Genomic DNA, 22900 nt, shown 5'->3' with positions numbered 1-22900 from the left:
TGTGAAAGAAACAGCCCTGCAGACACTGAGGTTGGAGAAGGAGGGGCAGGAGGTGCTCCTGGTGCTGGAGCAGCGATTCCCCTGCAGCCCATGGTGCCGACCATGCTGAGGCAGCCCTGCAGCCCATGGGGGTCCACAGTGGGGCAGAGATCGACCTGCAGCCCATGGAGCAGCCCCACACTGGAGCAGGTGTATGTCTGAGAGGAGGCTGTGAACCCATGGGAAGCCTGCTCTAGATTAAGGGCACATAATACTAGAATATTTATTGTTTTTGTCGTCTAGAGAAAAACGCAATTTCAGTTGCGCCAAAAAAAAAAAAAAAATTTCTTCAATATTTTGACTTTTGTACAGATTTCTGCCCCTTTCAAATTAGATCGGTTTCTAAACAAAAGCATCATTTAAATGGGAAGTATCAGTGTTTCGTTTTGGAAATATTTAATGTTTTCATGTTTCAGCCCTCCAGAATGAGACATTCTGCAATTTCTCTGGAAACCGGTGAAATACAGCATCCCATATTCACAATATTTTCAGATTCTGAAAAAAATGAGGTTTGGATTTGTAATATTCTAGGTGACAGGGGTGGGGATGGAGCAAGGGTACACCTACAACTTCTTGAAGAGTTCACAAGGCCTGAATGTAAAAGTTCACATGAGGCTGTGTATATATATGAGAAGTGTAGAATTCCACGTGCTAAGTAAGTACTTAAGAAATAAATAACAGAAAATGTAACTTACTGAGAAGATTTAAGACAGCTTTTTTTTTTTTTTTTTAAGGAAGACATGTGGAAGAATTTTCTTGGAGGTTGTGCCAAAGATGTGATAATGAAGTAGCAGAAGTAAAAATAGTGGGAGACATGAAGAATAAGTCTCTCTCTAAATTCCATAAGATTTCCTTTTAGATATTAAACTCATCATTGAATAATCTCCTCTGCTTTCTCCTCCTCTGAACTCTGCTGCAGGGCTTATCTTCACTCATCAGCCTCCTCAGGAGAGCCAATGAACGGAAGGCAGAATTGCTCAGCCTGTTTCCTCAGTGTTTGCCTGGGTTCTCAGCACAGGAAGCTCTGAAAAGTGCTCTGAAAAGTCAGAAAGAGGAACCTCTCCAGCTTTGAGGAGCCAGGCAATCAGGAGCATGCACAGCTAAAGGAGAGGCATGGGAGAGGGGCAGAGGAAACACTGACACTTGCTACTGAGGATGTACTGGCAAGCAAGAAATGCTCCACATGACCACAGTTAAGTTGGTGGAGGGATGGATGGAGTGACGGAGCTGCCCATGAAAGCAGGAACCAACATGAAGATTGCTGGGAAGACTGTGTATGTTTTTGTGCTGCTCTTCATTACCATGGTCATGACATTAGCAGGTGAGTCTAACTGGGACCAGTTGGCCATTGGGAAGTAAGAATAGGACAGGTGCACAGCTCCTTTCTTTCTAAAAAAGCTATAAATAATTCTGTGGCTTGTATTAAATGCTAAAAAATACGAGGCACAATTAAGATGTTTTCCCAGTACCCTCTCCTGCTCTTCTTTTCTTAGTGGTCACAAGGCTGACAGGTATTTTACCCCCGTGACTTCCATGTAGGCAACTATGTAGTGACCCTTAGCTGGGAATGTACAATTTGTCACAAATAGCCTTTTTACTGAGACATCCAAATCCACATCATCTGAGAAACCGAGCCTTTTGATACACAAAAAATATGCCTCGGAACTTGAAGTTTCTAGACACATATGTTCCACTGAAGAGAGACTGCAGGAACTTCAAAATAGGGCAAGGATCTCTTGTGTCTTTTGGAGGAGTAGTGGAAGGTCTCTGATATTCTGATAGAGGAGAGCAGCTTCTGGAATTTCGTTCTAAGGGGCATGACCAGTATCAGGATGGGAAAGGCTTTTGTACCAAGGATAATGGCAGTCCAAATTTTCTGTCTTTTAGTGTAGTTGACTTTGGTTTAATACAGTTTACCTACAGCAGTTAATGTTTCCCACATACTGCTCATTTGCATTTTTAGAGCTTGTGCTCTTCCAGGCACCGTACAGCAATCCAGGGATTTGATAATGGAATTATGGATTTGAAGAGGAGTTCCAGAAACCTAAACAGTTTCCGTATAGGAGGAGGAAGGCAGATAGGTCCGTGAGATCCAAATTAAACATTAACATGCATGTGTTCATTCCTATTATGGACTGATAGAACTCAACTACATGGACATGAGTTACTTCATTCCACTTGGTCAGAAAACAAAAATATCTCCTTTGTGATATTTTAAATCAAAACAGATGTAGTCATTGTTGGTGGGGACGAACACCCATCTATAATGTGTTTGGTGTGATAGTGAGGGATTCTAAATAGTTGCTTCAGTGCTACCCACTGGAAAAAAATGAAATACTTATGAACATTATGGAACTTTGGATCACTAACCTCACAACAAGCACACTGGTGGTAAAAGATCTGTTCCTATTCTGTAGGCAAAGACTTAGATCAATATAGAATACTGAGGAACTTGCTCAAGTTCATGCTGATTGATTATGATAGCATCAGAGACAGTCTACATTTTTGAAGACATTTGCTCAAAAAGTAAAGGAGTGTGGATACACCACAGAATGTTGAAGAAAATGAGGAGAAAATGGGGAATGCTACTGGCAAAAATTATTTTTAAAAAATCACTTTTCTGCAAATATTAAAAAAATAATAATCTAGTGATAAAAAGTGGGGAGTTTTCACTCTAAGGTATTTGGATTTTAACTTCTTGGTATCTTGGTTAACCAGTTATGTTGCCCTTCAAAGAACATAGAAAAAGATGTTCCATTAAAATCTAATTCCACTCCTGAAACCTCTTCCCCCAACCTGCTCCCAATAAAAAGCAGCCTACATTTCAGCTAGCACTGCTCCTAACCTTGTTTCCTTAGAGCATCAGCGTGGCTCTTCTGAGCAAGATCTAGTGGCAAGGGTTTTTTCCTTCAGAGATCACAGACTAAATACATCAAGCTGAACCAATGTGCATATTCTAAGGAATGTGCAAATAATTTTAGTTCATTGTTGCATGAAGCTCAGAAGGAAATATGTCCCCCTTCTGAGGACTAGCACAAGCTACTCTGAAAGAAATAAAGTTGTGGAAAACTTTTTGTATGCAACCAGACTTTATCTCCATTAACATTTTCCTTAACATTTCCTTAGCTTGTTGTTTTGTGTGATTTGGTTAGTTTTTATCAGAGCAGATGGGACAGCTCAGAAGAAAGGCTGCGGCTGCTTCCTAATTTGTCATAGCTAGATCTGCCCTCAGGTAGAGTTGGATAGTAATCTAATGAAGCAGCTGGGACACGATCTCTACTAAAATTCCTTTTTTGACAACCCGCAGTAGCAGCACTGAAAAAGACACAAGATTAAAATATTTTTGGTAATGCTCTGAAGATTTCTTTAGTTTAACTAAGCGCGCACAACACCTCAAGGTGTTGCGTATACTCCAAGGGAGAGTGGTAAGAACAAGCAAGGTCTTCCATGGGAAGTCAATGCAATAAATCTCTTTTCATTGAAGTAACATTTGCAGCATTTGACTGGTTAAATCCTGCCTCTGTAGTTTATCCTGTGACAATGGATATGTCCAAGTGCTTCACAGGAAGATGCCAGAAATCCATTTTAAATAATGAGGTGCAATCCCTATGGTTGATCAGTTTTATCAATAGTGAAAAACTGAACTCAGTGACATTGTGCTGGAATAATAGACTATGAGGTGAAAAAAAGTAAAGCTGACTTACAGAGCAACCTAGCTAAGTTCAAGTTTGCCTGCATACATAACTTCTTTGAATGTTACTGCTTTCATTTAGATACAAAACAATCATAGCCTCAAAAACCCTATTATGGTAAGCTTACATTTGTCTCCATTTCACTATTTACTGTTCCTTTGCGACTGTCTGCTGGATTCACTTCTTATACCCTAAAAACATCTGAATCCAAGCAGCCTGTTTTTCTCATCCAAATACTTTAAAAATAATAGCTTTTCTTAGAACACATCTAAATTGCCATAGGACAATCTTCCAAGCACATTTTTATGACACCAACAATTTCCTTTTGCTGTGGTCCAAATGCAGAGCGTGTTTGTGTCTGAACTTGTCTGCTTTCAAAACCATGGAAGGAAGGAAGTTTGGTCTTCCAAACTGATCACATACTTCATGACTTACAAAGCAAGGAGAATTTCTTTCACTGTGAGTTCACTTCTAAAGGTACATGCTACTTAATATATTTTATAGGTAGAGGTGCAGTCATTCATAATAAAAAAAACATACAGCGTTTTCTTATGCTGCCTTATCTTGGTATTGAATACGACAATGCTGGGATGAAAACTGCAATGCTAAGGGTAAGCACTAAACAAGGTATGACTGAGATTTTAACTATATAAAAATGGGGTCAAAAGTATGTTTTCACACTGTTCCTGTCTGCTCTCTGCATAGTATGAAAAAGAAGGTACACAACCTACAGTTTGCAGACAATGATCTGGTTTTGTTTAGAATAGTAGGAAAATGCTACTTAAGCATAAGTGAAGAGTACTTGTTTTATTTTTCTTCTGACATGGCCAAGAGTAAAAGGCCAAATTCAGCACCTAGAAAAAAAAATAAAGCATTCAGTATCAGTTCCTATACTGAGAACTGGAAGCACTTTGTTACACATGGTGTCACAGTCCTACTCTGAAAGCAATACTACCCAAGGCACTTTGACATCTAGTACAAATCCTTTCTACCCTCATCTAGTCCAGCTCATAACCTGCAAGGCAGAAAATCCACTTACTTTGGACAGTTCAGAAGTAGCAAAGGTCAAATTTACAGCCAGACCAGTATACTGTGTGAGAATTTATTAAGTTCAGTGATGATTTATTATCAGCTGAGGATTTGGTCAACTGAGCTTGTTCGCTAAACTGTGTGATGTAAGAGCCAAAGTGAGGGATGTGGGGTTCCAGGTGGCTCTTTTAAATGATGTTTATCCAGATGATACAGCAATGCACGGGTCATGGGTGACAAGAGCCCAGCCCGCAGCAGTCAGCATCAGCTGTAGTCTCGTCTGAAGCCAAATCTAGTTCTGGTTACAATGTATTATATACTTTTCATTGTAAAGTATCTTAATACATGGCAACCAATCAATACTTTTACTATTACCTATAGCCCATCATAAGTACTAAAATTACCATGTTCATGTTACTATTTTCCAATCACAAAAGGATGGTATATTACAGTTTAAGCTAGAGGTAATTTTCTAGTTTTCTTGCAGTGGAAAATGTTGAGACCTTTCTTTCTACTTGTGACATGGTATTTTTGTTTGCCTGTGAAAATCTTTTAGCTGGGTAAGGACATCTTTCGTTTGAGGTGGTTTTATCCTTTGCTCTGAGCTATAACCCCCTTCCAACTCACATACTAACATACCTTTGGCCTTCTTAGTTATCCAGTAAGACTGGCTCAGCAATTCTTCTATATCAAAACTTGCTATCATTTCTATTCCTTCTTCAGATTCTACATTCAAAGATCTTTCTGTTGAACATACATATCTGTGAGACCTTCCTGTCAAATCCTTGTCCTTCCTAACAACACGACTCTGACACATTTTTTAAACAACAATTAATTACTTCATTTAAGAATTGTAGCCGTCCTTTTTTAATACACCGTCGTATTATATTGAGACATAAGCTATTTACGTGATGATAAATTACTGAATCACTGGATCAAATTGCAGGCATTGTATTAGAAAACACCTTTCGCAAACAATTTGAACACCAGAACAAGTACCCATTTTACTGAAAGGCTGGTTTTAATACTGATTAAGGCATGGTTCTTTATTCTACTTTCCCTTCAAAATTTGTTGTACTACCTTGTTCTTATTATTATGACATTTTTCGCTGCTCAATTTCAGGACACATCTAACATTGTACTCATCAAGGTCAACTGGTTCTTCTCATGTGACATATCAATTCTTTACACTACTAACACTGTGATCTTCCTGCTTTCAACAAATTTTCCTCACACGCTCCTGATACAGCCAATGCCATTCGTAATAATGTTGAATGGAAATATGGCAAAAATCCTCCCGTGAGAAATGTTATCAGCAAACTACTTTCAACCTGGCACCTCCATTTAACTGCCTTTTCTTTCTCTCCTTAACCCAATTCTTTATCCATCATGTAGCTGTCCATTTATTCTTTCAGCTTAATTTTTTTCAAGAGGACACTCTATCAAACACATCTCTACCTAAGTGAGCTTTAGCATCTTTTCATTGCCTTCAAAACCAGCTGTATTGGAAGACTGCTTGAAAAGATACTGGAGAAAGCTTAGAGAATTGAAAGATCATTGAAAAATTACACACTAGGAACTGGCAACTGCAAAGGTGTGTTCCACCTCAAATGGGAAGACTGAAACCTTGAGATCACTATTGGCTGCTATCATTGTCCTCAGCCCTCTACAATATATAAAGCCATGTTGAATCTTAAAAAATCCAGCCATGCTCTGAGCACTTCGTATTGTAAAACCAAGGTCAAAGTGCATGAGGTTACTACTTCAGCTTGCATGAAACAGCAAGAAAGAGTGACAGTACTGGTGGCAAGAAAAGTACTGCAAGTGGCATGGCCGTGGTAACAGAAAAGAAAAATGTCAAAAGAAGAACAAAGAACAAAGTAACAATTTGAGTATGAGGACGAAAGTGATTTGTGAAGATAAGGAAAAAGCCTAACTAGAATGAAATTAGAATAGAACATCTTTTCAATGAATAATGATAAGTATGGATAAAACAGTGAGTGTGAAACTAGCAGCAAAGGTATAAGTCTTTCAATGTGCCCTTTTAAAGATACATCCGTGCTGAAAAAGCTGTGATCTAAGTTTCAGGAAATGGAGTCATATGAGCTTAGGTCAGCTATTTGATGCATTTCTATAATGAAAATTACTACTACCATCTAACTACTTACTTCTCACCCAAAACACAGGGGTGGTTTTTAGCTTACACTCCATCCTGTGCTGTTGTGACTGTGTTTTCCATGTCACAAAGCTACAGTACAGAAGAATCTGCCAGTGCCTTAGCAATTCCTACGCTAGCGCAAAGCACTTCTATTTATCTTTCATTTCATTCCAGACAAGCCTGCTGGGTGTCACAGGAACTCTGTGGCAGTAAAAGGGGAAAACAGATGCAGAACACAGACTGATATCTGAACTCTTCCAAGCATCCGGTGCTGCTTTTTTGATTAGGACTTGCTGTGACTCATACACTGCATTCATTCCAAGATACAGTAATTGGCTGTGGTATGACCATTGTTTCAGTTCATTATATCTCTAAGTTTAATAGCTGCAGGGGGTGTAGGGGGAAGATGCATCAGAATGCTCGGGTAAATTGCTACTGTAAGAAATAAAGAATCAATGGAAAGTCTGAGAAAGATGTCTGAGAAAGTAAAGCAGTCTCTTTATAGTGCAAAAACTCTTTAACAGTTAAATTTTGCAAAGAGGCTGTAATGGAAATTGAGGCAATAATAAGTTCTACTGTGGTTTAAAACCTGCTATGAAGAATAAGAGAGGCTGGAAATCTTTTTTGTTTGAAAACAACCAAAAGCACTTTCAGCCTGTGTAGCAGTCTCTGATTTTGCAGTGATTCCCCTCAAAAGTTTAGTGGCTTCACAATCAAATGTTCTTGTTTTTAAAACCTTTCTTCTGTTAGTGTGAGAAAGTCTCTGAGAAACAGGAGGAATGATGAAATAAGTGATACTGCAAAGAAGCTGGTGCAACTAGTTGTTCATGAGAACTGTCAAACACACTGCATAAACCACACTGCAAAAAACGGAGCAAAGTCTTTCCCTCAATCTTTTCAAATTACAGTAATCTTACCATGACAACAATAACCAGGACATTTTTGAAACGCAAATGTGAACTCCTCATCTGAGTTTGTTTTTTCCTGAGAGAGGATATGTCCATTCTGAAATATAAAAGTAGAGTCTGTCAGTGCATTGGAATGTACACTCAATGCCCTGCAATAGAGCTTGAGAAACTTCTCAGACATGGCTTCAAGTTTTCTGCAACAGTCAATGAGAGACAATGAGAAATGGCATAATTAGATAGATTTCAGAGGCTGGAGTCTAATTGGAGGACCTCAGTCTAAAGGCCTGCTACTATCAGATGAGTCTCCAAGGTGAAACCTGATCACAATGGATTTGCATTCACAACCAAAATAAAATGGTTCAGTCTGGTGCTGTACAGAACTCCCAGAACCTGACTCATCTGTTCTCCACATCAGTGTGACAGACAGCACGCACTCCTGTTTTCCCGAGCTCTGCTCTTTCCGGCTAACAGAAAAAATGATTGCTGTTTTCCAGAGTCAACTCAATTGTGAAGAACATGACTGAAAAGATGTGATTTACAATAAATATGTGACCATTCATTTAATCTCTCTTGTGTGCAATGGAACAGCTAACAGTGCTGACATTTAATTACCATCCTGAGTTAGCACCGGACCAAGATGAGCTCCACAGCTCACACCTCTTCAAATCACTTGTCCTCTGCAGGCCCACAGAGGATGAGGCCTTTGATGCCCTAATTATCACCTTTTTCAACCACAGCAAGCTGTGAGTTCAGCTCAGCTGAAAGAGGAGATTTCACCTTGAGAGATGCAGCTGTGCAATGTGCTGGTTTGTTTCTCAGCCTTTGAGTAGATAAATTCTGATGTGGATGCCATGTATTTGCCTTAATGCACTGGCCATAAGCCATTTAGTTTTCACAGAGGAAACAGTAGCAAATGAGTTTTAGCCACTTTGCAGCATGGAAACACCGTTCCAGAACACAGTGGTGTGGTGAGAGGTCTGAATTAAAACACTCACAGCACTGAACCTTTTCTCTTTAACAGAATGGAATACTGTGCTGGGGTTTGGCAGGGATAGAGTTAATTTTCTTCACAGTAGTTACTATGGAGCTGATTTGTGCTGGAAACTGTATTGGCATCACAGGGATGTTTAGAGCAGTGCTTACACAGAGCTTACAAGGCCTTTCCTGATTCTCACACCACCAGTGAGTAGACTGTGGGTCCAAAAGAGCTGGGAGGGAACACAGCCAGGACAGCTGACCCCAGCTGTCCATTGGAATATTCCAGACCATATGGCGTCATGCTCAGGACATAAAACTGGAGGAAGAACAAAGAAGGGATGCTTGGAGCTATGATGTTTGTTTTCCCAAGTCCCCCTTATGCATGATACAATCCTGCTTTCCTCGAAATGGCTGAACACCTACCTGCCCTTGGGATATTTTGTTTTTCTTGTATGCACAGTTTTGCTTTACCCATTAACCTGAGTTTTCTCACCTTTCTGATTGTCTCCCCATCCCACTGTAGGGGGAGTCTGCAAGAGTGAGCCAGCATCTGTGTGCAGCATTGTTGCCAGCTGGGATTAAACCACATTATTAATTACAGTAATTTCATGATTTTAAGCTGCACAATTTTGACTAAAATTTTGATCCAAACCCAAAGTGTGGCTTATAATCATGTGCGGCTTATATACGGACAAAGAACGAAAAGTTGCTGTTTTAGTTTGGAGGACAGGTGTCTGCTGAGAAAGGCAGGATCTTCTCTTTGAAATGGAGAATGTAAACCCCCTCCATCCAAATTATTACAATTTTGAAATCAAGAGGCTTTCAGGCAAAGATATGGGAATTAGGAATAACAGTTCTTTTCTAGGGAAAGTAAAATAGAAATACAGTACTACAAAGAAACAAACTCCAAACCCTGACAAAGTCAGAGTACAACCTGACACCCCGTCAGGCAGGGTGTTGGTAGCAGTCCCATTAAATGGTGGCTGCATCCTCCTGCAGGGACAGATGTGATTCTGTTGAAGCAGTGCTGCTGCAGAAGGTGCAGTTTCCCTCTGGAGGTCCAGTGGTGATGTGGAGAAATCTGGTTTTCCTCTGGAGTCCACTGGAGAAAGGGGTTCTCTTAGTGTCCTAAAACCTCTGTTTTTATTTTGGTAAGAAATGTTGGGCTCTTCCCCCTGGCTGGAGCAACTTCCAATGGGATGAAGTAATTTTATCAGTCCCACAGTGGGACTCAATAGGACATTAGCAGAAAATGACTCGCTGGAGGAAGGATGGGTTGTGAAAAGATAAAGAACAATGCCCCGCCTGGTTTCAATGGATGGCTCATTAGCAGAATATCTGCCATTGAGATAAGGATCACTGCCCCCACCCTCAACAGATGGTTATAGAACAGATACCTTTTATCACACTCTGTATTGTAACGTGTGGCTTATAATCAGGTGCGACTTATGTATGGAAAATAAATGAAAATGATGCCAACATCCGGAAATGTGCCTTATAATCAGATGCAGCTTATAATCGTAAAATTACTGTAAATATTTCTGTTTGCTTAGTTATCCTGCAGAATAGACATACACCCTCTAGGTTTAGTGAAATTCCCAGAGGAAAGGGGGAGATTGTGTCTTCCCTCAGAGCTGCTGAGTACATATCCAAGAGCACAGGCTGGGGCAGGCAGCGTTAGGACGACAAAGGGAGAAGACCAGGAGACCTTGGCAAAGGACTTGATTGTAGCAGACCCACAAGAAGTCATGGAAGTGAGAGAAAAGGAGCTCAGAGGTGATCATGTAAAAAGTGTGCAACCTGACAAGTCAGCCAAAGCTTGTGAAGTAGAAAAGAAGACTCAGGGAAAAAACCTGTTCTTTAGAGACAGAGGGAGCAGAGGAGATTTATTTTTAGGACGTTTACTTTCATGAGTAAAGCCAGCAATTCTGTGTCCCCTGCAGAACTGTCACTCTCTGGCATATTGATTTATGTTCCAATAAAATATATTTTAGGTACTTATATGGCTTTTGTTATGCTCATTAGAAAGAGATAGCAGAGTATGTCCAACTTCAGTTCAACATGAGGAAATGCTGGAGGAAATGCTAAGGCTGACCAGGAAGAATAGAATAAGGATGAGGATAATTTCTATTTAAAGAACTGCCTTTGTGCTTGGAGGTCCCATAGCTATTTACATGTTAACTTCTGGGAATATACAATTTGGATTGCTTCTGAATAAAGCTAACTCTGTCGTAAAAACTAACAAGTTTTGATATTTCCTGAGATGATATTTTACCTTGAAATAGAAAGATCATCAGAAACTTCTGTAAAAATAGATGTAATTTTTTCTTCATGGTGTATAAGCTTCCCATCAAGTATTAACCAGACCCAGTCCTGTTTAGTTTGTGAGTCACTTCAAAGTCACTTCAGAAACACAAATCAACCAAACCCTTAAGGATTTTTGGCAGACACATTATTTTATAAAAGAAATCAACAGATCATGTTTCTAGCAGCATGCCCAAAAGAAGCAAATCAAGCACCAAAGTTCATAATTAATAATTACACTAATGCTGCTTACCTGGACTCCAGTAATAAAAGAGGCCAGTAAAGTGAAGACAGTTTGAACTTTTATAATAGTGAGACCTCTTTGTAAAATGCAGGGGATACAGGGGAAAGATACAGGGGATTTCATAACCCTTCTACAAATTTTCTGTAAACCTAAAATTGTATTTAAACTTGATTCAGCAGATTTTAAGCTTTCTGATGTGGTTTCTTTTTTGATGTCAATGGTACCTGACCTAATTCATTCAGAGGAGAATATGACAGAAAGGCATAGCAAAAAGCATCACTTTCACTGCCTCTTTCTTTACAGCCTTGAAGCATGAAAACCCATTATGTTGGGGAACTTTTACATTGCAATGAGCTGCTTAGGAGATGCTGAGTTGAAAGACAAGTAACACAGTGCTGCTTTAGTATGTAAATGAAAGTGTATGCAGTTGAATATGCACAACACTGTCATTCTTGCTCAACATTTGCAAACATTATCCAAAAAACCCACCCAGCTCCAACACATGGGCTGTTTGAGTGCTTAGGTTTGCTTAGTCATTTTTAGATGAGGTCTGCATTACTCTGAGCTCTGGGGCTCTCAGCAACCTTAAATAGGAGACGGAACACTTTGTTGTCCAATTTTCAGAGACACTAATTGAACTCATCCAGAAACTATCACAAGACAAAAGGATTCTTTCAGTTCCACTCCTGGTAAAATCATCTGAGTTTAAAACACACACCTCACACTTTCTTGGAATGCCATTAAGAAGAAAAATGCTTGTCATTTAAAAACACCTCCAGAGTAATAATGCACCACAGAACACTCTTAACAGCTGAACTGACTTCACCCAAAGGATACTTAATGCTCAAAATGAAAAGGCAAAATCCTTTAAAGGAATATACAAGAAGTTAAAATGCAGTGAACTCTGTTCATTTTGCAAGTCAGAAATAATTTCCCATGAATTCAATCAAATAAAACCAAAAGTAGCTGATCTGGAATGATTCATTCACCTAGATTCAAGAAGATAATGAAATTTCAGATGGTATTATTAAGGTAAAACCAACTGTATTTTTCTCAAAGAGACTAATAGTAATGATTTGACTAATTGCAGAAAGTTGACGCTCACTAAGACCACTTCTTACAGTATTGTGAATGTTCAAGAACTGGTATTCAAAATGTGCTGGACAGCAGAAATAATATAATCCCAGATCTGTGTAAGGGGTAGCAAAATCTAACAAATTCAAATCTCGTTCTATGGAGAAAGACTGACAAGGGTTTGACTAATTATGCAAATATGAATCTTCTAATTCTTTGCATATCGCAGATGAACTGTCAATTGCTGCTTTAGAGTATTTTGCCTGTAAGTTTTGGGGAGGGGGTTAATATTTTGGGAATAATTTGTGAAAATCTTATCTGTCAGTACCAATAAGATTGGTTAACTTTAGCTGTCCAGATTAATGCAGGTTTTGAAATTGTACACTGATTTTCTCCTCACACACACACTGCCACTAAAACCATTACTCAGCCAAAGGAAAGAGCAATTCATGTTCCGCCAGTGACACAGAGAACTGAGAGATCAGTGGTTTACTGTCCAAAGGTTTAATGGCCACCTACTAAATGAGTGAAGTTGTAAACAGAAGTTTGCTTGGACTACAGCTATGGGTGTTACTCCTACAAACCCAGTAATTGTGAAGTTTCATTCACATACACTGTGCAATTTCAGGATCACTTGCTTTGAAGACAACACTAATGCACATATAAGAAAACCCTGAGACATGAGGCAAAATCCTTTCCTCCTACACAGAGTTCCACCAGTGTTATGTGTGCCTGTGCAACACCTGAGACATGTAGACAAGGCCTTTGCTCACAGTGTTGGATTTCATGTGAATGCAGAATTTGTTTACTTTGATGCCAGCTACAGTTGGAGAGAAAAGTCACTATCATGTGGCCAGATACTATAGTCATATTTCTGTATTTTGAGCCCTGTGAGCAACCCACTGGAGGATTTGCAAATACAAGCACAGCTTTTGGATGCGGAACTCTAAAGACAATGGGCAGGAGTAGAGTCCTCCTCCAGTATCCAGTCTTATCCACTGAGATGATCCTCAGTGGGAAGTTTGTATTGCAAGGGTTGGCTGTGATAATCCACATTATGTTGGCTCCATAATCCAGAGCTCTAATAAGAGATGACAGACAATGTGCAGATAAGCACAGACATGGCCCCACACTTGTCTCTAGCACTGCAGACATTTTCCTGTGAAGTTCAGACCACAACTCCTGGGCTACTCCTCACACATTCTCTTTTTCTCTCCTCAGGGGACAACATAGTGATGACTGTGGGTGACAGCTCAGTTCTCACCTGCCTTATCAAAGGAAAGATAAGTATGCTAACATGGACAATAACCCCCAAGGTTGGAGGCCCTTGCACCTTGGTATACAGGATTGATACAAACGTGACACACAGAACAAACTGCAGTGACAACATAAACTTGACATTCAGAGCAGGTCTGGCTCCTGCCCTTTTGATAGAGCAAGTGGGAATAGCCCAGGAGGGAAATTACCTCTGTGACACGGCATCAACAGAAGGGAATTTCCGCAGGACGTACAATCTGACCGTGCTGGGTAAGGAATGCGCAAAACTGGTGCTTTCTTTTTTAAAATTAAAGAGGGTAGGGTGAGATTAGATACTAGGAAGATATTTGGTATTGTGAGGGTAGTGAGGCACTGGAACAGATTAACCAGAGAAGCTGTAGATGTCCCAATGTTAAGGGCCGAGTTGGGTGAGACTTGAAGCAACCCAGTCTTGTGGAAAGCGTCCCTTTGCATGGCAGGGTGGTTGGAACTAGAGGATCTTTAAAGGCCTTTCCAACCTGTGAATTCTATGATTCTTGATAGGTATAAACTCGTGCATTTCATTGGGAGTATCTCTGTGTCTCCTTTCTCCTTATTTCCCGTAAGTCTTCTCCCTTCTGGTGTTCCCTTTTTCCACTGTCTAGTTAGACGTGACAGGTGTGAAGCAATTTCTCATGTACACGCAGAGGATGTGAATGGCTGTGAGAAGGCTCAACTGGATGGGAAAGAGTTGTACAAAAGGGAAAAAGAGACCTGTTCTTGGTCTCTTGTGCTTTGGGCCCATGTTGATGCAATGGGATGGGATGGGATGGGATGGGATGGGATGGGATGGGATGGGATGGGATGGGATGGGATGGGATGGGATGGGATGGGATGGGATGGGATGGGATGGGATGGGATGGGACAGGACCTCCAAACTTATTCTCCACTTTTCACTGGGTTCATTCTGGGTGGAGAACAAGAACAGCCCAACCCAGCTGTGCCAAACTAACTCCGTGTGTCTCCCCTTGCTGGTGCTTTGCAGTGCCCCCGAAGCTGAGCCTGTTCTGTGATGAGCAGGGTAGCCCTGTGTGCGAGGCAGCGGTAGGGAAGCCGCCAGCTCAACTCTCGTGGATCCCAGAGAGCAGCTCCAGTGCAAAGGAAATGTGCCACAACAATGGGACAGTGACTGTTTTCAGCACGTTCACAGCATGCAGCACCAATTTGACCAATGAGACCACCTGCATCGTGTCCCACCCAGCTGGGAACTGGAGCCAGTCCATAGCCTGCTGTTCCTCAGGTGAGCTTCCCTTTGTGTGTTTGATATTCAGAGCCCTATTCAGCTTTGTCAGCTCTTGTTCCTTCTAGGAAGGGAAGTCTCTAAAAGATACAGAAACCTCCAGTGAAGTCCTATAAAAACAAGAATATCATCCCAGACTGCCTTTGGCCAGGAACATCACCAGCTTGTTTCGATTCCGGACACTGTTTCCTAAGGCTTTCTTCCCTAAGAGGGATAAGTGTGGTAGTTTTCTTTTGATAGTGGAAATGCTTTTGGAAACAGAGAGAAAGCACTTGTGATCTTTGTGTTCGAATAATCATTTGGAATGAGACTATTAGGTTTTGGTTTTTTAAAATGCAAGTTTTACTGTCATGGTAAGAGAGATGAAGAGCTAAGTCTTTAGTGGCTAGTAGTAAAAGATACATTCCTTCATTCCAAGTTCTGAATGTCTGACACTGTATGACCACTGTTGCTTGGTTTTCTTGTTGCTTTTGAGAATACATATGACTACTGAGAAGCACTGAGTCCTTGAGAGGAATTCAGGTGTGGCTTCGTGAAAATATACTGAGTGACCATTGTGAGATTTGTGGAATCTACTTTTGCCTGTGACACAGACTCCATTTGTGTTTCTCAGTGAAGTTTTATTACTAACTGTCCCTTTTACTGAAGGACATTCTGTTTGTTTTACAAGTATGCTGAAAATGCATGCATGTGCTAAAATAACTTCAATCTTCTACTGAAATAACACAGAAACTGAGAAGAAGATAAACTGAAACTGTTTCTTTATGTTTAGAGAAAACCAGCTTTTTCCTGCATGCCGGCATTATTACTTGCGTTCTGGTCATAATCACCTTGTTGGCTGCCATTTACTATTTCAAGCTCCACAGTGATAGGTATGTATGTATGCTAAGGTGCTAAGGAAAAACTGTCTAGTGCTAGAAAAAATTTTAAAGTACTCTTTGGGTTTTGAAATAATATGATTCTGTCAGTCTGTGCTGCTGAATAACCAAATTAACTACATCTAATATTTCTGTACTGCAGACGCTGTGCATTGCACACATCTTCACAGAATAATGCTCCTGAGTAAAATATAAATGGGAAGAAGTTGGTCAAGGACCCTGATTGCATTGCCTCCTAAAGAGGAACATTTCATTCTAGTAAGAATCTGTGAGAGTAAATCTTCTTCAGACACTGTGATAGTCTGCCAGTATCTCTCTTGGTTAGATGAGGGTACTGTTCTGCTGCCTAGTAAGTTCCACTAAATGCCAGAGGACTGAGCAATGCCAACCTGCCATACGAACAGAAGGGACAGCAGATTGTATCTGCATACGTTATTATTCTTGAGTGAAGCTGGGCTCTAGTCCATCTAGGACTTCCTATGAAGAAAAAAAATTGCTCTGAGGAAAAACTACAGAAATCATTTGTGCACTGGAAGGCTGAATTAGCACCTGTATAGATACCTCAGCTAGGTTCCACATTTGCCTGTCCCAAATTGTTTTTCTCTCAGGCCTCTTCCCTCAGAGGTGAAGAGTTAGTTCAATACAATTTCACTCATGGCAAAATCTATATCCTTCCAAGGGGCTTTGATGCTAATCTGCTTCCCTTTTGTGTATAAGCTCCCACAAACATAAAAAAAGACCTCTTAAGAATGGTAGGGTGCTATAATTTCAGAATCAAAAGTCAAGGAGAGAGAGACATGAGAAGATCTTACTCTCGAAGACAAGAAAAATAAATGTTTCACAATCTTTTGATCAAAGAAACCAAGCTATGATTCAGCCAAACATGTTTTAATGCCTGTTTTCTTTTTCACAGACCATGCCACAAAACCAAACCTCCTGAAATTGCTCCTATACATTCCGAACAGGTAAGGAGAATGATGTAAATTAGACCATTCCAAATCATGGTGTTTCTCGTAGCCCTAGAAACATGATTGGTGAAGGAAAAACATTAGATTTTTACTCTCAGCTTTCAGCAGGTACTACTGTGTCTGATATATTTACTTTTAGCTCTTTATATGACAAAACAAAGTTTATCTTCACCATAACTTTGACTTGGAGCAATCACTAGGGGTGTGTTCCAACAGCAAGCACTCAGCTACTGCCATCCTTTAATTTTAACAAGGAATGAGTCCCACCACATTTCCCTTGTCCTGTCAGATACTCTGACCACAACCGCTCTCCAAATAATAATCAGGAAGGGAGACAATAGCATGGGCTGGGGGATATTAAGAAAACTATTAGTGAACAAGAGGATTGAGCAGCGAGATTAACAGACACCAAGAGAAAAAGAATATCCCTTTTTTTGTCCAGAATGATAATGTGTGCGTTTTGAAGGCCACTCTTTATCTTGCATGGTCAATCCACAATCAAAGACAATCATACTCAAGACAATGGAAGAAGAGCTGAGCTGCAAACTGGAAGATATAAATGGATTCCCTGTGTTGCTAGAAGCTTCCTGTGTAGCTGAGCAATTCACTTGTAAGCTCTGTCTCTGATTTCTACTGTCAAATCCAAGTAACAGCATCTGTAGGCAGGCAAGATGTGTTACAATTATATTCTATCTGTGCACCCACAGTATACACTAGACTCAAAAGATGCTTCAGTTCCTGAAGAGACTTACAGTAATTTCACGAATACAAGCCGCACCAATTTGACTAAGATTTTGCTCCTAAACCGGAAATGCGGCCAATATTAAGGAGCGGCTAATATGTGAATAATTTTCTGACATTTACAACCTCAGAAGTGCCAACCAGAGTGCCAAGCCGAGCTGCTGCAAAGTCGGCATTTTGCAATTGTTACAAATTGCTACTCTGTTGCACCGCGGGTGGAGCCTGGCTGCCTGCAGGCAGCACGGGGGGCGGGGAGAGAGGAGGGAGAGCTCCCTCCTTCCCTCCTCTGCCGCAGCCCAGGGGAGGGACGGGGGGGCCCCGCGCCGCCATTGCCGCGGCTCTGGGAGGAGAGGGGGGACCCGGGCCACCCCTGCCGCGGCTCTGGGAGGCAGCAGGGGACCAGGGCTGCCACTGCCGTGGCTCTGGGAGGCGGCGGGGGACCCAGGCCGCCCCTGCCGCGGCCCGGGGAGGCGCCGGGGCCTCTGTCCCTGCCTGCCACCACAGGGCAGCGCCGGGCCATGGTGACCAAGCCCAGTGGCAGCGGTGGCTGGCCCCCAGTGGCCCCGCCGAGCGGCAGTGCCGGGCTGGGCTACCTGGCCCCGTCAGCAGCCCCTAGCGGGCCGAGCCTGCACAGACTTAGTTGAGCCAGTAAGCCCCGCCCTGCCGCCGTTCTGTTACTATTTGGCAATTTTGTTGTACACGGGTCCTCATTGCGAATGACAGAGCGGCTTATATTCAGGTGCGGCTTATTTATGGACAAAAAACGAAATATTTGCCAACACCCAGAGATGTGGCTTATACTCAGTGTGGCTTGTATTCATGAATTTACTGTAGTCAATTCTAGTTGTTAGTATTCCTGCTGTTCTGCTGCCCTCCCTCCCAGTTGTAGCTGATAGACAGAGCTGCATTAATGTAAAATAATGGTTAAAGTATCAGTGCCCTTGCTGTCGTATCATGGGACTTTTAATAGCATGTCTGTAGACTGAAACTGCAGACTGATGAGGAAGGAATCAGGGTCAAGACTACAGCACATTATTTGTTCTTTCTAGAGAATTAGACCCTAATAAATTTCTTTTCAGGCCAACAAAATTAGAGTAGAAGGGAAGATAAAGGAGGCACATGAAACAATACCTCAGCTTTACCCTCCAAATCTTTGACAGAAACAGCAATCCATATTCTCTGAAAGAAAAAGAAATAAAGGTTTTTGGGGTTTTTTTTAGTTGAAGATGAGTAAATATGAGAGCACTATTTCCCAGTTATTTGCTTCAGTGCAGATGAAAGATTTGCGGAGTCTTGCTAAGCTAAACTCCTCCTTGTATTCACAGTTTTTGGTTTTGTTTTGCTAGGATGACACAATGGAAGTGGAACCTTATACTACTTACGTGCAAAAGGAAAATGTAATCTACAACTCAGTGTCTGATCTGACAGTGGGGCAGAATCTTCCACAAAACCTGTGCCCAGAAACATGAATGATTCAACAACACCAGAAAAGGAAAGAGATACTTTATAGAAGACTGGTTATAGAAAGAGACTTCTCAGAGGATTTCTTCAGATTTTGGGGCAGCATAGATCACTAGGTCTGTTCAAATACCTCTGCTTGCTGATGAGTACATAGTTCTTTTTTTCCCTGTTTTGCTTTCTTCCTTGGGAAAATGTGTCATTCCTAGGAAGATGTTACTGACCACACACCATAGTTTTTCCTGGGAAAGAAACTGTGATCAGTCTTCCCTTCACTGTTCTTGCCTTGGAGACCCTAGTTTTGTCACTCACTTGTAGTTGTTACTTTCATGCACTTGACACTATGATGCACACATTTGGGAGACCAGAGGAGAGTTCTGTCTGAACTAAAACAAAACTCTCTTCCACCAACAGCCACTTTTTTCTAATACATATGTTAGTAATACATGAGCTGGGTACTGATCATCACTGAATACCTCAAATAGCAGAAGATAATGGTAGGAAAGACTTAGTTCTGAAAATGGAAATAAGAGATAAATTTAGAAGGTCACCCACTAAGAAGGAGACTACACTAGGATGACTAATTCCCTTGTTAGGTTCATATCCAATATTTTGAGATGCCATTATGGGACATCATCCAGAAGAATCTGTATAAGATTGATAAGTGGGCCAATGGGAATCTCATGAGATTTAACAAGACCAAGTGCAAGGTGCTGCACACGAGTTGGGACAACCCCTGGTATCAAGACAGGCTGGGGCATGAACAGATTGAGAGCAGCCCTGCTGAGGAGGACTTGGGGTGGATGAGAGGCTGGCCATGACCCAGCAAAGTGCACTCGCATTCCAGAAAACCGAAAGTGTCCTGGGCTGCATACAAAGCAGCATGGCCAGCAGGGGAAGGAGGGAATTCTGCTCCTCTACTCTGCTCTTGTGAGAGCCCACCTGCAGTGCTGCACCCAGCTCTGGGGTCCTCAGCACAAGCAGGACATTGATCCATTGGAATGAGTCCAGAGGAGGCCATCAAGATGATTAGAGGGATGGAACACCTCTTCTATAAGGAAAGGCTGAGAGGGTTGGGATTGTTCAGCCAGGAGAAGAGAAGGTTTTGGGGTAACTGCATTGTGGCCTTCCAGTACCTGAAAAGAATCTGCAAGAAAGATGGAGAGGGACGTTTACAAGAGCATGCAGTAACAAGGCAGAGGGGAATGGATTTATACTGAAAAAGAGTAAGTTTACATTAGATGTTAGGAGGAAGTTCTTTTCTTTTAGGGTGATGAGACACTGGCACAGGCTGCCCAGAGGAGCTGTGGATACCCCATCCCTGGCAGTGCTCAAGAACAGATTGGATGTAACTCCGAGCAACCTGGTCTAGTGCAAGGTGACTCTGCCACTGCAGGGGGGTGGACCTTGAAGATCTTTAAGGTCTCTTCCAACCTGAACCACTCCATCATTTTGTGATTTCCACTAAATATGTTCATTCTGTGTTTCAGATCACTGGTAAGATTATATGAAGATATACCATTCTTCTCTTTCTTAAGAGTATAAGCATTAATATACTATAAAATACTTATGTTACTCAAAACCCACAGGCTTCTTTTACCAAAAACAAACACAAAAATATTTCACAAAATAAGTACAAATATATCTTCTATAAATGTGCAATAATGTACAAAAAGGATAAAATGCATGCTAATTGTAGTCATATTTATTTTAACTACCACAACTGAAGGTTTTTTAATTTGTATGTCTAGATATCTTACTGATATTCTTTTCAATGTACTTACAAGTTCCCTTTTTTGTATGTAAATTAGCTTATGTATCTTATTGTGTCTCATTTTGAGGTGACTTATCTCACCTTCACAAAATATCCCTTGGGAATAAGTAAAATAATTGTCTTCTTTATAATAGCAGTTCCCAAATTTTTTTTGATTGATGCCTTTCTAGCCAAAGTATGCACTAACTTTACAGTAAGAGTAAAGAAATATATTTATAAACCCCTGTTGACTACCTCTTATTTCAGTATTTTAAAAGACTGACTGGGTAATTGGTCTGATTGAAGCATAAGAAGAACTGGATTTTTCCTTTAGATTTAGAAGTGTCTTTTGACACGCGTTGTTTTTTGAGCTAAGCTCCCAAGGGCTATGACACAGTGCTTGGAAAACAGACTTCTAAACTGATTGCAGTTCCTAAATGTATTACTCATGTAAACTGATACAGCTGGTTATTTACTCTCACTCTAGCAGCTATGAAACAGCCGCTCTTGTCCAGATGCTCTCTGCATGCAAGTATTGCTTTTCTCCATGTCTGCATATCATTTTAGAGTGGACGGGATCAAATCTGAGTATCAAGCAGCTACACACAACTTTTAAAGGAACTTCAGTTTCCTGTGACTGACCAAGGAAGAGAGTCAGTCAACATAGGCATAATCCTCTGAAATTCCTCACTTAAAATAGGTGTTATACTGACCACTGATCTTTTTTTCCCCCTCAAAAACAGAGTGCCATCACTTCTTAAGACTTTTTTTCTGTGGACTGGAAAGAGTTTTATGTTGTTCAGTGCTCATAAATGGCGTCCATCAGCTCTTGAAGGTAGATTGTTGCCAGTTTAGAAGCAATATATGTTATATTTACAGAAGTGTATCACCTGCTAACCTACTGTCTAGCTGTAAGGTTTCATAATCCTACACAGGCCTATCACACTGGACTAAATCACATAAGTTCCAGATGTGGACATTGCCAGCTGGTTGCTAATTGGTTGATTTTTTTTTTTCCTTTACTTTGTTTCACATTCAGACCTGCTATGGGCAGAAAAACAGAATTTTAGTTTGTATCTGTGGTAAATAATAATAAGTTAAGAGTCTTATGTATAAACACATGCACAGGTATGCTTTTGGTCCCCAGCAGCACAGAATTCTAAAGCAGAGAGTCCCTTCATGCACTCCTCTTTCTCCCTCAGGATGCTTGCTGCTCCTCCTTGCACCGTGCTGCTGTTGTGGTGCAGACATCCTCCACAGAAAAGTGCTGTGCTGGCTGTTTCTTAGCAGTCGGGCCAGCCTGCCCTCTAAACTCCCCAGCATGTTGCAAAGTCACAGGAAGAAAGTCAGCAGCTTTTCAGCTCATCCTGTACAGAAAGGTTTTGGCTTTAACCACATTTACCAATGCTGTATCTTGTGCCTCAACATTTAATTTTGGTAAATTTGCATCTTGCACTTTTACTGCTATATTTTATCTTCACATGCATATTTCAGTCTCCTGATAGTTTATAACTGCCATTCCTGCTCTAAACAAGCACTTAATAATCACAGTTATCTTATGACTGTAGAGAGTCCCGAGCTCACACGCACAGAATGTCAGCAGATTCTCCACTGCTGTGCATCCACGGAGTAGCTGCTCACCTTTCCTTTAGGATGGCAGTGGAGTACTAAAAAATGGATGCACCACAAATTCTGAGGCTGAACATAGCTTCTGTACATGCATCCATTTCTGGGTGTCTCTGACTGGAAATTGTTTCACATGGACAAGGTCAAGTGCTTCATCATCATGACAACACCATCTAAGATTTGGTTACATTGCAAATATCAGCAGAAAGGGCATTATAGCCACACTTACCTGCTTCAAACAGCTTTTCTAATAAGAGTCCAGTAAAAGTGGTGTTTCAGGCATTACTCAGTCTCTGCATAACAACAACTTGCAGGATTTACAACTACATTCTCCTGCTAGTATCATCTACTCATATTTGATGCCTTACTAATTACAGCCTAATTTGTAATCCTGCTGTCCATCATAACCCTTTTGGTTTAGTGTGTGACTGCTGAAATACTGCTCAGCTTACTTTCAGTAATGAGTTAAAATAATCTGAGGATCTTGTATTTTTATACAGAAATTTAAGTTTTC

At 40.9% G+C, this 22900-nt stretch overlaps 1 protein-coding gene across 3 annotated transcripts; it reads left to right on the top strand.

Moving 5' to 3' along the window:
• Window positions 1-1328: 1328 nt before the first annotated feature.
• LOC116992847 (cell surface glycoprotein CD200 receptor 1-A-like) lies at window positions 1329-20945 on the top strand. 3 transcript variants are annotated; one of them, XM_033052879.1, is made up of 7 exons: window positions 1329-1360; window positions 4077-4190; window positions 13648-13953; window positions 14708-14962; window positions 15735-15834; window positions 16754-16805; window positions 18896-20945. In XM_033052879.1, exons 3-7 carry the CDS (start codon window positions 13662-13664, stop codon window positions 19016-19018), a joined length of 822 nt encoding a protein of 273 aa, XP_032908770.1. In that variant the 5' UTR covers window positions 1329-1360; window positions 4077-4190; window positions 13648-13661; the 3' UTR covers window positions 19019-20945. The 3 variants fall into 3 exon arrangements, with proteins under 3 accessions (XP_032908770.1, XP_032908768.1, XP_032908769.1); XM_033052877.1 differs by lacking the exons at window positions 1329-1360; window positions 4077-4190 and adding an exon at window positions 2026-2120; XM_033052878.1 differs by lacking the exons at window positions 1329-1360; window positions 4077-4190 and adding an exon at window positions 8951-9008.
• The last annotated feature ends 1955 nt before the right edge of the window (window positions 20946-22900 follow it).

This window comes from Catharus ustulatus, chromosome 2 (genome assembly GCF_009819885.2).
Source record: "Catharus ustulatus isolate bCatUst1 chromosome 2, bCatUst1.pri.v2, whole genome shotgun sequence".
Taxonomy (NCBI): domain Eukaryota; kingdom Metazoa; phylum Chordata; class Aves; order Passeriformes; family Turdidae; genus Catharus; species Catharus ustulatus.
The sequence above is the reverse complement of the archived record's forward strand: the minus strand, read 5'-3'. Positions and strand labels throughout refer to the sequence as shown.